The sequence below is a fragment of the Antechinus flavipes genome, chromosome 2, assembly GCF_016432865.1.
Source record: "Antechinus flavipes isolate AdamAnt ecotype Samford, QLD, Australia chromosome 2, AdamAnt_v2, whole genome shotgun sequence".
Classification (NCBI taxonomy): Eukaryota; Metazoa; Chordata; class Mammalia; order Dasyuromorphia; family Dasyuridae; genus Antechinus; species Antechinus flavipes.
The window spans coordinates 41,007,126-41,022,065 of NC_067399.1; the positions used below are offsets into that span (position 1 = coordinate 41,007,126).

General features: G+C 54.9%; 1 protein-coding gene across 5 annotated transcripts in view; it reads left to right on the plus strand.

Annotated features, from left to right (window-relative positions):
* The window catches only part of NDRG4 (NDRG family member 4), a 68,381-nt gene that overhangs the window by 44,129 nt on the left and 9,312 nt on the right, over window positions 1-14,940 (plus strand). For 3 of the 5 annotated variants that reach the window (XM_051974596.1, XM_051974594.1, XM_051974595.1), the window contains exons 4-10: window positions 9,804-9,909; window positions 10,855-10,975; window positions 12,121-12,183; window positions 12,381-12,441; window positions 12,856-12,942; window positions 13,167-13,223; window positions 14,639-14,742. In XM_051974596.1, the coding sequence (XP_051830556.1) occupies window positions 9,804-9,909; window positions 10,855-10,975; window positions 12,121-12,183; window positions 12,381-12,441; window positions 12,856-12,942; window positions 13,167-13,223; window positions 14,639-14,742 (599 nt within the window). Of the gene's footprint in view, window positions 1-3,267; window positions 3,427-9,803; window positions 9,910-10,854; window positions 10,976-12,120; window positions 12,184-12,380; window positions 12,442-12,855; window positions 12,943-13,166; window positions 13,224-14,638; window positions 14,743-14,940 lie in introns of those variants that run through there. The other 2 variants (XM_051974597.1, XM_051974598.1) reach the window with 2 other exon arrangements.

A 14,940-nucleotide genomic window follows, 5' to 3' on the forward strand; every position in this document is an offset into this window, starting at 1 on the left:
ACCGCTCCTGTTTGCCTCAGTTTCCCCATCTGTAAAAATGAGCTGGATAAGGAACTGGCAAACACTCCAATGTCTCTGCCAAGACAACCCCAAAAACGGCTGGAGACGGTAAAAACGGACCCAATGAGCGGGATCTCCGAGAAGGCTTCCAGCTCGAGGGGACGGATTCGATGGTCTCTCAGCTCCCGGCCTGGACCGCAGCCACTTCCACGCGGGACGGGCCCGCGGTCACTGGCGACGGGGCATCGAGATTGTAGCGCCCATTGATGCACAGCTCGGACTGTGAGAATGTGGGGGCGGGGACACCCGTGCCGGGCAGTGGGGGCCGGGGTGAGCCGTCCGCCCCCTCAGGCGCTGGGCTAAGCCACGGGGGAAGGATACCGCCTCGCTGGGTGACCCTAGCGAGCCCCTGCAGCTTTCTGCCTCAGTTTCCTCCTCTGTAAAATAGCGATCACACACCCGTCTCAGAAGGTGGTTGCGAAGGTCAAAGGGGACACGCTTTGTAAAGCGCCTGGCACACAGTAGGCACGTCTGGCCCCCTCGGACGCGGGAGGCGTCAGGGCAGCAGGAGCTGGGGGAGAAAACGGGGGAGGGAGGGGAGGTGGGGCCTTCACCTGCGCCCCCAATGCCAACGCTTCCCGGCGCTGGGGGAAAGGGCTGCCTTCTCGCCGGCAGCCTCGGACCCCGCCGACCCGCCCCTGTTTAACCCTCCTGAAACGGGGGTGAGCCAGGAGACATCAATCAGCGGGGAGGCGGGGCTCCAGCCCGGCTAGTAACCGGGAGGGGGGAGGGGGGCTGGGAGGAGGGATTTCTGGAGCTAGGGCAGCGGAGAACCTGGGAGCCACTGCTGCAGAGCAGTCAGGTGGAGGGGAGGCGGAGCCTCTCGGGGACAAAGCCGGGGCTTGGCCTCTTCCCTCCGCTCCCCCCCACTCTCCTCTTTCTGTCTCCACATAATGCACCCCCCTCTTGACATCCCTCCGCGGTCCCTGGGGGGCTAAGAAGCCAGCTAAGCAATTAGCAGAGCTGCTTAGGGACTCCCTGGCTCCTCCCCGCCCTCCCCCCCCACCTCTGGGCCACCTGATAGAAGAGAAAGGACAAGATCCCAGAGATGGACGGCCCCGCCCCATCCCAGATGCGCCCGGATGTCAGAGCTGGAAAAGGGCCCAGAGATCCCCCTTCTGGGGGTCCTTAGCCTTTTGGGGGGTCACAGACCCCTCCGGTAAAGCTGCTGCTCAGAAACATGCCTTTAAATGCACAAAGGAAAACACGGGATTGCGAAGGAAGTCCATTCTTTTGAAATACATTAACAAATGAGATTTTAAAATCTCAGTCTCCAGGTAGAGGCCCCCATCTTGTCCCATCCCCGTATTTTACGAGTCAAGCGGCATCTATTAAGCGCCTTCTCTGAGCCGGCACCAGTCTGAGGCTGGAGATGGGAAGAAAGGATGAGTGGTCCGAACTCCTTAACAACCTCGCTTTCTCCCAGGGGAGACGGCCTGGAGTACTAGATAGATTCGGAACAAAGAAGGAAACCGAGAGCCGGAAAACAGGAGGCACTTGCTCAGTTCCCCTTCCTCCTAAGGGGGCGGCTGGGGACCTCAGACTGAGGCTGGGTCCGTGACTTGCTGCCTACCCAGCAAAAGCCCAGTTACCTGGAAAATGAGCTTGGGGGTCCTAGGACCATAGGTCCAAGGCTGTGGCCACCTAGGCTAAACCCCTTTTTTTTTTAATAGATGAGGAAGCTGAGGTCCAAGATCACAAGATTGTGAGTGACTGAGAATGGGCCCGGACATCCTTCCCCTGGAAATCCTTCCTCTCCTTTGAGGCCCCTTTTCCAGGAAGCCTTCCCTGATTCTCCCCTCTTAACTACCAGCTAGCAGCTGATCCCTGTGGTGATGGAACATCCCATTTTCTCTCTCCTCTCTATGATCTTTCAAGAAGGCCAAGGGAGAAAGGGCAGTTGTGTCCTCCTCTCCTGCCCCATACTTGGGACTGCCAGCTCCTCCTTGAACCCGGCCTCCTGTGCCAGAACTAGGACAGAGGAAGGTTGCCAAGGCCCAGAGCTGGGGGCTCTTCCCCAGAAAACCTGAGGTGCCAGCTGCAGCCAAGCCAGCCATGCCAGCCCATGGGATCATGGGAAAGGCCTTGTCCGCCCCATCTCTGTGCCAGTTTCTAGTAGATTAGGAATACTCCCGATCCTGCCCCCATCCAAGTGGGAGCCTGAGCTACAGACGTCTCAGGCCTTTCTGTGGTCCCCGATCCCAAGGAGAAGCTCACCGAGGCTCGTAGGGCCGAGCTTCCTCTTTGGCAGCTAGATAGTGCGATGGCTAGAGCACCAAGACCACCTGAGCTCAATCAGCCTCAGACATTTGACACTTACTGGCTGTGTGACTGAGCATTACCAAGAAAAAAAAATCCTTCCCCTCTCTCCAGGGCCCCCTTGCCAGGAAGCCCGCCTGGATCTTTTCTCTTATTGCCCCTGCATTTTACCCTCTCCAGAGATCTGCCTCATAGTTTCTGATGCACATACCCACGGGTCCTACGAGGGAGGCTCCTTTCGGGCAAGAGCCGAATCTCCTCTCGTTTTTGTACCTGTTTATTGTATACTTCTTTCTATGGAGTCTGCACTTGGGAAACGTGTGTTGAGTTTAAGTTGGGGGGAACCCCCTCTGATGCAGCAAAGCCCATCTCTCCGGGCCTGTGGAGGCAGAGGCTGGTCAGCTCTGAGGCTGCCCGGGGCACGCATGCCAGGGTGGGGAGGTAGCAGGAAAGTAACCTTGGACCGGGCGGACTTTATATGTCAGGGACCCCTGGGAACACCCGGGTACCCAGCTACAGCCTGTTTTGTTTGCTGCTGGCTCTGAGGGTCCTCCAGCCCCAGCTTGGCGGGATCTCTCTGGGTTCCATGTGTGTGCTGGTGACAGAGGCAGTGAGTGAGCACATGTGTGTCCATGTGCGGCTGTGCGCTGGCTAGAACTGAACTGGTTCATGTGTGTAGTGGGAGGAAGAAAGATGGAGGAGGAAGAAAACATCAGTAATGATTTTTTTTTTTTTTTTTAACGAGAAAGAAATTGAAAAAAAAAAAAAAAATAAGACTAGAGCAAGAGAGGATGGCTTGGGCCAATCGGAGGGTGACTAATTCCCTCCTCAACCAATCAGGGAGCCCCGGGCCTCCATCTCAGCAAGTGACTGCATCCCCCTGTCTGGCAGGCTGGGCAGGGGGAGGGCTCACGTCGGGGGCTGGAGCGGGGTATAAATCCCGGCGGAGAAGCCCAGCCTTTGCTGCAGAGCTGCCAATCGCACTCCTCCGGGCCGGGCACTCCTGCCGGGGCTGCGAGTGACTAAGCTTTAGCATCCCTTCCGATAACGGTCCTCCCGAGGGACGGCCCGCACAGACCCTGCAAGATGCCCGAGTGCTGGGATGGGGTAGGTACACCGTGCGGCCGCCCGGAGCTGGCCAAGCCCCTTGGGGACGGAGGGGGAGGGGGGTCCGACGGCCATCGGCGCCCAGGGCACCTTCCGGGGGTCTCTGCGACGGACGCGCTATCCTCTGCCCGGTCCGCACAGATGCTGAGCAGCGGGGGCACGGGCTGGGAAGGCGGGAGGCTCGGAATAATCAAGCCCAGGAGCGGGGAGTTGGGGGAGCGGAGGAAGCGTCCCCAGAGAAAACCTCAGTGGGGGAGGGGGGAGAGGGGCGAGCAGACGTCCGACGGACAGACATCAGACCGAGACAGGGAAATGTGTCCGGTCTGTCCATCAGGCTGGGGGTAATTTGTGTCTTGGGTCACAAGGCACTGGATAGATGGTGCGTGTGTGTGTGTGTGTGTGTGTGTGTGTGTGTGTGTGTTTGGGGGAAGTGTCAGGGGAGGGGGATGCTGCCGTTTGTGTTACTCCGCCCTCCAGTCCGTCGCGTCCCCCACCCCACCCCCCAAGCAGGGACTGCATTCACTGCAGTGGACAGGGAAGCCCAGCGGTCTGTTTTGCTCTAAGAAGCTGCTCCTGCTGCTGCGGTGGGGAGGGGGCTGGTGGGAAGGGGGCTGTACCCACATCCTCCTAGTCCCTGCGCATTGTGTGGAGGTGAAACCCGGGGACAAGGCCCCCCCACGGGCAGTGCCATGCAGTCTCGATATCTCAGGTTAGATGACTGGCAAATTGTAACCACTGGTTCCCTAGGGCAACGCTGTGTGTGTCTGTGCTCGCGCGCAGGGCACCAGGCTGGGTCTCCAGCACCACCCTTGTCCTCTGGTCAGTGGCAAGGGCTCTCGGCCCCCTCTCGGGATGTCGGGACCAGAGTTGGGGGGTTATGAGGCAGAGGGTGGTACGTGGGGGCCACAGAAAGCGGGCGCATCCCCTTTCGCCATTTGCATCAGGGAACAAGGGCAGAGAAGGACAGGGAACACTCTGGACCTTGGGAAGTGGCAGGGCTAGGACTCCTCTGCGGGTCCCCCCCCCCCAGGCTGGGGGGGGTGCGCCCCTTCCCCCACGCAGCCGCAGTGGCTCTCCTTTGGGTGGAGGGCTTCTAGCTCTCCCTGACCAGGACTCCTCTGTCCTCAGGCATGTCTGGGGGGCAGAGATGCTCCCTCCCCTTCTGCAGCTGGGTGGGGCTGGCCTTGAATTATTCATGAGAACGCTGTGCCCTCCCCCCTCTCCTCCCCTGGGTCCCTCTGGGGCATGTGTCTTCTCCCCCCTCCCATCCCTGGGGAGGTGAAGAGCACAGGACGTGTCCCTCCTCCGAGGGTCTCGGGCAGAGGGCACTCGCTGGCGGAGTCTGGAAGGCTGGGACACATCTCAAGGTCAAGAGCTGGAGCCAGCGAGCCTGGGCCCGAGGGGAGGGCCCTTGGCCACCCTCCCCCTCGCCTTCCCCCAGACTCTGGCGGGGGATTCCAGAGCCGGGGCAGGGGCTGTCAAAGAGCCCGGGGATGGCCCGCCCACCGCAGCTGCAGTGCCTGCAGGAACACGACCGAGTCCTTGGCCCGCCGGGAGGACCGCGCAGGGTCTGACATCACCGGGAGCCAATGGGAGCAGCCCAGGGAGCCGGGGGCAGGTGCTGGAGCAGCCGGGCTGGGATTGCTTCCCTTGGCCCCCTGGATGCGGAGCTGTCCACAGAGAGAGCGCTCTGGGGTCCTGGACTGGCCGGAGCTGGGGAGGCCCGGGGAGGCCGTAGGGGCAAGGCTGTGACCACTTGTCTGGGCCGGTGCGAGGGAGTTCTCCATCAAGTCCAAGTTGGCTGGACGAGCTCCCTCCCACCTCTGAGCCCGGCTGAGTCATCCCAGGAGGCCTCAGTGGGTAAATGAGAAGCGATCTACAAATCCAAGGGTAGCCAGGAGCCGGCGGGGTTTGTCAGGTCCCAGGGACAACGGCCAGGCTGCGGGAGCTGACCTGGGCTACCACTCGGAGGGTCAGTCCTTCCACCTGGGTCAGGAGAGGGCCATGGCTCCTTCTGGGGCTGCCATCTTGCAAAAGAAAGAGGGGGCAGGAAGTATTTGGCCAAGAAACCGAGGGGCAAAGAGACAACGGGGCAGAGGCAGCCGAGGGCACCAAGACAGCAAATGGGGCTGGCTCTCACGGGCCCTGCTCCCCCGTGGGATGGTAGTGTTCCAACCTTAGGCAACTCCTCGGAGGCAGTCTAGACAGGATGCCCTGGGGACTGGGTTAGTGCTGAACACCTAGTCCTGTTGAAAACTATCTTTGTGTATAATTGGGAAAACATAAGTACAAAAGAAAAAAAAAACCAGTCGGTATGGAGAGATGACTAGAAAGAGCAAACAGAGAATAGCTAATGTTTGCCTCGTGTTTTGTGGTGGGCAAAATGTTTCTGTACATTAACTCCCTCGGAGGAGCCCTAGATTTGGAACCAGAGGGAGCCATTTCATGTCCTGGCCCGGCCTCTGTGTACCTGCGGGACCTGGTGGGGCAGGCCAGCCAGTGTCGTCATTACTGAGCTAGATAATGGTGAAGGTCAGTCTTTCCGGCTCTGAGTCCCGTGATCCCCGAGGGGCCGCTTCCCCTGGTCAGAGCCGGCCTCCTCGGCTGGGGCTGGCTGCCCGGTGGGCTGCGGGGTCTCAGCTGGGAGCAACGGCTGATGGGGAAATCCTCCCCTCGGAGCCCGTCTGCCCCTCTCCGGTCTTTGAATGTGCTTTGCAGGGATGGCCGGGTGGTCTCTGGGCAGAGTCAAGCTGGGCAGGGGACTGGGCTTGCTAGAAGTCGCCCTGCGTGTGACCCTGAGGCTGAGGATGGAGCCCGGGCCCCTCGGTCATTCCCAAGCCTGACTTTATCATCGCAATTTGATCACCTTGACCATGGACGTCCCCAAACAGGGATGTGTGCCCTTGGGGTGGCAGTGCACGGCATTGGGGCTCCGGAGGCTCTTACGTGCTTTGTGTCATCCAAAAAGTCTTGTGAGTCAGAGAGAGTCAGGGGAAGGACGGGAGGGACAAGGTCCATGAACCAGTGTCCCTGGAATAGCCGCCAGAGGAGAGGCTACCATGGAGGAAGGAAGGCAAGGGGGTTTGGCCCAGCAGAGAGTCTCGGGCCCTGAGCGAAGAGATTTGAGCGAAGAGATTTTTACAATGATCTCTCATTTGATCCTCACAGAAACCCCGGGAAGTGGGTCATATTATCCCCATTTTACAGTTGGGGAAACTGAGGCAGGGGTTAAGTGACTCACCGAGGGTCGGGGCCCAGCAGTCTATCCCCGCTGCCTCCGGGAAGCACACTGTCTTCCCCCTCCAGCCTGCTCTAACCCCGGCTCCCTCCATAATAGGGGAGAAGGAGAAGGTTCGGGGGCAAGTCTGAGCCGCCGGGGGGCTCCTCTTTGGAAACCTTTGAGCTTCCCAGAAAGGGGAAAGTTGGGAGAAGGGACATCTAACCCCTCCCCTCTGCTCCCAGCGGGCTTTGTGCTCTAGGCTGGGACCCCCCAGGGGACCTGGGCAGGAGGCATGGCTACTTACCCCTGCCCAGCCTTGCGCCCGGGCACCCAGTCCTAGAGCACTGGCCCCCTCCCACCCGGAGACCTGGGTCTTCTTCCCTGGGATGAGTGATATGGCCCTGTGGAAAGGACACTGGATTTGGAGATGGGGGGTGGGGATGGTCTTCTCTGGGCTGCAGCTGCACTATCAGTAAAATGGGCCAAGTGTCCTGAGTCCCCCAGACCCCACACCTGAGAGCGGGCGAGGGGGGGAGGACATGGGATGCAGCCGCTCAGGCGGGCGCCCCCACAGTGCCAGGGGGCTGAGCCCTCTGCGAGGAAGGTGCTTTGGGGGCACACAGTGTCCCGTTTCTTGCCTGGGCCCCGTGTGGCAGCTGCAGTATGACGTCACTGCCCATGCTGTTCACGTGGATCCATCCTGGACCCGCCCCTGCCCAGGAACCATCCACACACCTGGAAGGAGGAACCATAAAAGTACAGTTTGTTAGACTCAGAGCACGTAGGCTGGCTGTGACGCGCTCGTTCCTAATTATTGTCTCCAACTTGTCCTGTAGACACTAGGTTGTGAACAGCTTCTTTGCATGTTTTCACCCTCATCAGACTAGAGAAGGGATGACTCTTTCACTTAGCACAGTGCCCGGCACACAGTAGGCCTTCATCAGTGTTTATAAACTGCCTGGCTGGGGGAGGGATGAAGGAAGTCTTCCTGGAGGAGGTGGCTTTGGGAACTGAGCCTTGCAGAATGCATTGGCGCTCAGATATAGGGGAGGGGGCAGGGACCACCCAGAAAAGGGTGGTCAAAACTCATCAGCAAAGGAGAAGTTGAGGGGAAATTGTGAGCCGCCCAGTTGGCTGTGGTGTGGTTGTGTGAAAGGGGATAGTAGGGCATAATGAGGGTGAGTTAGATCGGGGTCCTTATGGACAGTGATGGGCATAAATATGGGGGGGTCTCATCTTGCTGGTGTCATGGATTCTGGGAAATCAGACTGAGGAAGCCCAGAGACCCTTTGTTAGAAATGCAGCAAATCAGATATGTGGGATTATAAAGAAAACCAATTGTACTGAAATGCAGCTATCAAAACAATTTTAATTTTTATTTTGCTGAGGCAATTGGGGTTAAGTGACTTGCCCAAGATCACACAGCTAGGAAGTGTTAAGTATCTAAGGTCAGATTTGAACTCAGGTCCTCCTGAGGTGCTCTATCCACTGCACCACTTAGCTGCTCATATCAAAACAATTTTTAAACCAAGTTCACAGCCACAGAAATCTTGGTCTAAGAAATCTGGGCTTTCTTTGGAGGGTGATTAGGAGACAAGCTTTTTGAGCAGAGTAGTTGTCTGGTAGGAGGAAAGCCAGCCTGACTGAGGGCATGAGAGAAAAATTAGGGAAAGCAGTGGGGAAACTGGTCCAGTCATCTCAGGGATAGATGGCAGCAAGAATGGACAGAGAAGGTGGAGAGGAAATGGAGCATACAGAGAGACTCGCCAGAGGAGCAAGGGTCCCGAGGGAGGACGATAATGACCCAGCCCTGAATGTGGTCACAGTGCAGTTAAAAGGGTCTCCTCCTTCTCGGTGGGATTTCTGTTCCTGCATTTGGCTCACCCTGGAACAGTCCTGGTCTGGCTGGTGTTCCTGCGTTTATGGCTCATTTGCCTCTCTGGTCCCCAAAGGCTGCTGTTCCAGCCGAGTCTGACACGATTTGGATTAGAAATAAATGGAAAACCTCATTTGGCATTCCAAGTCATTGCCAGGGAGACAGTGTTTTTCTTCCATGACTGCAAGCTGTGGCCTGGAATGAAAGGCTTTTCCCCTTTCTGCTTAGTCAGGACCACTCCTGCACCTCTGATTGGGAAAGGAAATTATAGATAAGTAAAACAAAGGATCTGGGAAGGGAATAAATATTTATATAGCACCTATTAGGAGCCCCGTGCTAAACGCTTGTCCAAATATTATCTCAATTGATCCTCAGTTGGGTGCTATTATTATCATCCCTAATTTTTAATAGAGGGACCTGAGTCATTCACAAGTTTAATGACTTTCCTGGGGACACACATCTAATAAGTATCTGAGGCTGGATTTGAACTCAGATTTTCTTGCATTCAAACCACCTAGATGCCTCAAAATTTTAATACAACAAAAATCAATGCATCCAACATAAAAAGGAGAGAAAAGGTTGGAGAGGGAGAGAGAGTATCCAAAACTATTTCTGATGAAATTCTGAAATTTATGGCTACAAGGAATGATACAGATTTCCCAAAAGTCATGAGCAGGCAGTTCTCCAAAAAAAAAAAAAAGCAAACCCACAAATCATCAGTAATGACTTAAAAAAAAAGTTAAATGCTAATTACTAAAGAAATGTAATAAGAACAACTCTGGGATACTACTCTCTTCCCACTGAACTGCTGAATTCAGTTTAAAATTCTAAGATTCAGTACTGAGTATGAAGATATAAGTGCTGCTGGGAGAGCTACAAATTTGGAGGCAATATAGCATTAAGCAGGGAGATATGAAGCCATTGGTGCTCTTTGACCTAACGCTCTTACTACTGTGATGACTGGTTCCCTGAGGATGTTATTGAGAGCAATAATAATGACAAAAATATGTTTGTGTTATTATAAATAATGTTTTCCAGGTATAGATATAAATATGTATATGTACATAAGTACATATATAGATATAAATGTTTATATATAAATAAATGTTTTTAAATTTTAAAATTTGTACATTGGGAAATTAATTTGAGTTAGTAGTTATTAACCTAACTTAAGAAGTCAAGTTTAGGGGAAAAAAACATAAAGGCTTACGGAATAGGGTTACAGTTAGTCATTTGGATACAGTCTGATGTTTGGATGAATTGTGATTGTCTATTTTCTAGGAACATGACATAGAGACCCCATATGGTCTTCTTCATGTGGTGATCAGGGGCTCTCCAAAGGGAAACCGCCCTGCCATCCTCACCTACCATGATGTGGGGCTCAACCGTAAGTAGAGTCTGACTTCTGCCCCTACAGTACAGGCTTTCATCTCTGCCCTGGGCCTCAGTTTCTTGAGCTGTAAAATGGAAGATTAGGCCAGATGATCCCTGAGTTTCTTCCCAACTTGACAGTTGCTTAGAGTTCAGTTCAATGCCAGATCAGGGAAGTGAAAGAGAGAAATAAAACCAGGAAGGGACAGCTACAGTGTTCCCTTTCACCTTCATAACAACTGGAAGTGGGTTGAACTTGAAGGACACTAAGCTCCTTTTGTTTCCCAAAGATTAATTAAAATTTATTGTAATAACTGACATTTATATAATGGTTTGCAAAGCATTTTTCATCCATGATCTCATGTAAGCATCACATCAACCCTGTGAGGTAAGATACTACAAGGATTCTTATCCTCATTTTAATGGATGAAGGGACCAAGTGGTTTGTCTACAGTCTCACAGCTAGTGCTAAAAGAGACATTAAGGTGGCTCAGTGGATGGTGCTGGACTTTGGAACGATCTGAGTTCAAATCCAACATCAGACACTGACTAGCTGTGTGACTCTGAGCAAGTCACTTCACCTGTTTGTCTTAGTTTCTCCATCTGTAAAATGGGCTGGAGGAAATGACCAACCACTCCATTGTCTCTGCCAAGAAAATCCAAATGGTGTCACAAAGAGTCAGATATGACTGAACAGCCACAAGATAAAATGCTAATAGTTCTCCTTATTTTTGTCTTTCGTGTCCTTGCATTCAAAGTATAGAACTATAGAATTATTCTGGATCTGAGGAAGGGGGAGTATTTGGAGGGAGTGAGGAAGTACAGGAAACAGCCAAGCAAGAGGAGACTGAGGGGGATCGGGAAGGAAGGGGGATGAGAGGCCATGTCCTCCATCCCAAAGCATGGGACAGGAGGAGGTCCCCTACTTCATCCTCCCAAGAGTCCACTTGTCTCTTTGTAGACAAGCTCTGCTTCAATGCGTTCTTCAACTTTGAAGACATGCAGGAGATCACCAAGCACTTTGTGGTGTGCCACGTGGATGCCCCCGGGCAGCAGGTGGGGGCCTCGCAGTTTCCTCAGGGGTAAGTACTGCTGCCCCCCACAATGTGAACAGCCCCTCCCCATCTGCCTGGTCCAAGCGAGGGGTGAGCGCTCTGCCCAGACAGACAACTGCAAGTGTCAAATCAATGTGAAGAGATTTTTCCCTGTCACCCCCCACCTCACCCTGCACCCTCATGAGGCAGGCACCCTGTGGGCCTGACTCCAGGAGCACTTTCCTGCCAACCCCTCTTTTTCTTCCTTCCTTTCATCTTCCCTTTCTTCTTTCTTCTTCCTCCTTTTCTCCTTTTATTCCTTCTCCTCTCCCTTTCTTCCTCTTTCTCTTCCTCCTCTCCCTTTCCTCTTCTTTCTCCTCCTCTTTCTCTCCTTTTCCTCCTCCTTTCCTCTTTTTCCTCCTCCTTCTCTCTTTTTTCCTCTTCCTCCTCTCCCTTTCTTTCTTCTCCTCCTCTGTTCCTCTTCCTCTCCCTTTCTTCTTCCTCCTCCTCCTCTCCTTTTACTCCTTCTCCTCTCCCTTTCTTCCTCCTCCTCTTCCTTTCTTCCTCCTCCTCTTCCTTTTGTCCCTTTGATTCTCCTCTTCTCCCTTTCCTCTTCTTCTTCCTCCTCCTCTTCCTCTTTCTCTCCATCTTCTTCTTCCTCCTCTCCTTTTTCTCCTCCTTTCTTCTTTCTCCTCTTCTCCCTTTCCTCCTCCTTCTCTCACTTTCCTCTTCCTCTTCTCTTCCTCCTCCTCTTCCTCTGTTCCTCCTCCTCTCCTTTTTCTTCTTTCTTCTTCCTCCTCCTCTACTTCCTTCTCTCCCTTTGCTCCTTCTCTTCTCCCTATCCTCCTCCTCTCCCTTTTGTCCTCCTCCTTTCCTTTCTTCTCCTTGTCCTCCATCTCCTCTTCTTCTTCCTTCCTCCTCCTCCTCCTCCTCCTCTTCTTGTCCCTTTGCTTCTCCTCGACTCCCTTTCCTCTTCCTCCTCCTCCTTTTCTCCCTTTCTTCCTCTTCCTCCTCCTCCTCTCCCTTTCCTCATACTCCTCCTCCTCACCTTTTACTCCTCCTCCTCCCAGTGAATATAAAACAGATGTATGACCACTTCCACCGGAGGTGGGGAGCCTGCCCTGCCTAGCCAGGACCTCCTCTCCCAGGCTCTCTCCGCACCCCCTCACCAGCCCCTTGCTGTGTGTCCCCAGGTATCAGTTTCCCTCGATGGAGCAGCTGGCTGCTATGGTCCCCAGTGTGATCCAGCACTTTGGGTGAGTGTGTCCCAGGCGGCTGGGGCTGCCCTGGGCCCCGGGGGGAGCTGGGTACAGGCTGTGGGTGGCTCTGCTTCCCGGCCTTCTCCAGGAGACCCCGAGGGAGGGGGCACAGTCCCCGGGGCCCAGACTTCCAGGGGCTCTCCGGGAGGACTCCCCAATCTTTTCTGCGCACCTGACACCACGGTCTCCCTCAGGTTCAAGTACGTGATTGGCATCGGGGTTGGTGCTGGAGCCTATGTCCTGGCCAAGTTTGCTGTGAGTGTCTGTGCCCTCGGGCCGGGGGAGGGGGTGGGGTGGGGAGCGGAGCCCCCGGCCCTCCTTGCCTCCCCAGTGACACAGCCCTGCCCACCCTGCTCTCCCCAGCTCCACCCTCCTCCTCACACCCCTCTCACCTCCTGCTCGCACCCTTTTCACATCAGCTGTTTCCCCTGATCTTCTCAACCATAACCCAGGGCAGGGGACAGAGGAGGGTTTTTCAATCCCATTTTACAAATGGGAAAACTGAGGCCCAAAGAGACCAGTCACCTCTGCCCGTGGCGAGAGCGAGCTCGGGCCCTTGCCCAGTAACTTGCCTGGCACAGACTGGCATTCACCCCCACGATTCCCCAGAGCGGCCCCTCCCTGGGGGGCCTCCCCTAACCACCCCACCCCCTCCTTCCCTGACCACAGCTGATCTTCCCTGACCTTGTGGAGGGCCTGGTGCTCATGAACATTGACCCCAACGGCAAAGGGTGGATTGACTGGGCAGCCACCAAGGTAAGCAGAGGGGTGGGGGGGGGGGGGGGAAAGGGACTGTGGGGGAGGAGGGGGCAATGGTGGGGGAAGGGGCCTTGGGTGACCCAGTCGGGGAGGGGGAAGGGGAAGAACAGGGAGAGGAAAGGGGGTAGTGGGGAAGGGAGGGAGCAGGGCCAGCAGCCTCCCGGGGCTACTAACACCCCCCTCCCGCCCCCCTTCCTCCCTCTGGCTCTCTGTTCTTGCAGCTCTCGGGCTTGACGAGCACTTTACCTGACACGGTTCTTTCTCACCTGTTCAGCCAGGTAAGGGCAAGGTCTCGTGTCCACTTGCTCCCCTTGGGTTCTGGAGCAGGGATTTGTACGGATCGACTCCAGGGTCTGTGAGGATCTGAAAATCCCAATCATTCCCTTGGGAATAGAGCCTGCTCCTGCACCCAGCCATCCTCAAAGGCAAGGGAAGGAGGAAGCAAGGAAAGGAAAGAAACAAGCATTTATTAAGCACTTACTGTGTGCCAGGCACTTTACAAATTAGGCTCTTTTTTGATCCTCACAACAACCCTGGGAGTATCCCCATTTTACAGTTGGGGAAACTGAGGCATCCCAGGCTGACTCCCCCAAAGTCTCACAGCTAGTAAGTATCTGAAGCTGGACTTTAATCTCAAGGCCTTCCTGACTCCAGGTCCATGGCGCCACCCAGCCCCCGTTGACTGATAAGTGTGAGCCTAGACCCCCAGATTTTACCCTCATGTCTTTCTGGGGCCAAATTTCACCTTCTCCCCCCCCCCAAAGACCTACCCAAAGAGAAGGTGATGGGAAGGGGCTGTGAGCAATATCTGAGCCGAGTCAAGGGGGCAAGCATTTATTAAGCACTTGCTGTGTGCAGGCACTAGCTAAGTGCCGAATATACCAAAAAAGACGAAGCAGACCTCCCTGTTCTTGGGGAGCTCACAGGGCGACGGGGAGTAGCCTGTAGACCAGCCCCTCCAAGCTGGCGAAAGATTATGGAGGACGAGAAGAGGCTTCTGGGAAAAAGTGGGACTTTAGCCAGGGAAGCAGAAGCAGAGATCTCCAATCCACCAAGGAGGAGCCTTCGAGCTCTGGCTCCAATGGAGCAGACATTCCTTGAGGACCCACTGTGTGCCAAGCCCCTACTCTGGGGCACGTGGCTATCCTGCTCGGATGGGGCTTGGAGGGGGGCAGGGTGAGGGATGGACAGGTCTTGGGGGCTGATTTTGTGGGAAGAATTCTCAAGTCTCCTCGATTCCCTGAGGTCTCCTTCCTGCTCCTCTCTCCCCTCCCTGAACTGAACCTCCTTTCTAGGAACCTAAGTACCGCCAGGAGAGAGCTGGCGGAGGACCGGAGTTTTATTTTCTTTAAAAACAAGTTCTTATGGAAATATGTTTAAAAGAATTGTTTAAATATTTAACTTTTATCGGATTACTCGCTTGTCCTGGGGAGGGGGGAGGGAAGGGAGTGAGGGGAAAAAACTGGAATGCAAAGTCTTACAAAAATGAATGCTGAAAACTCTTGCCGTGTAGAATAAGACATTGCCGAAAATTGTAAAAACCATTTCTATGGGCCGGTGTTTTATGAACACTGAGAATTCACAAACACACATGCACGCGCCTTCAAAAGCCAGGGCTGCTTTGGGGGTCCTCGGGGCCGGGGTCAGGGGCTCGCCCCGTCCAATCGCTCTTGTTCATTTCCCGGGGGGCCAGGAGGAGCTGGTGAACAACACAGAGTTGGTGCAGAGCTACCGGCAGCAGATCAGCAGCACCGTCAATCAGTTCAACCTTCAGCTCTTCTGGAACATGTACAACAGGTGTGATGGGACTGGGACTGAGGCTGCCCTGGGGATCTTCTCCCCCCCACCCTTCCCCTCGCCCCGGCCTCCCCCACCATCCCAGTGAGCTCTGTCTCTGAGTCCCCCCAGGGAAGCCCCCACCGGCCTCCCTCACGGCCACGAGACGCCGAGCATCCTTCTCGGATTTGCAGGTTCTAGGCAGAATGCTGGGGGGAA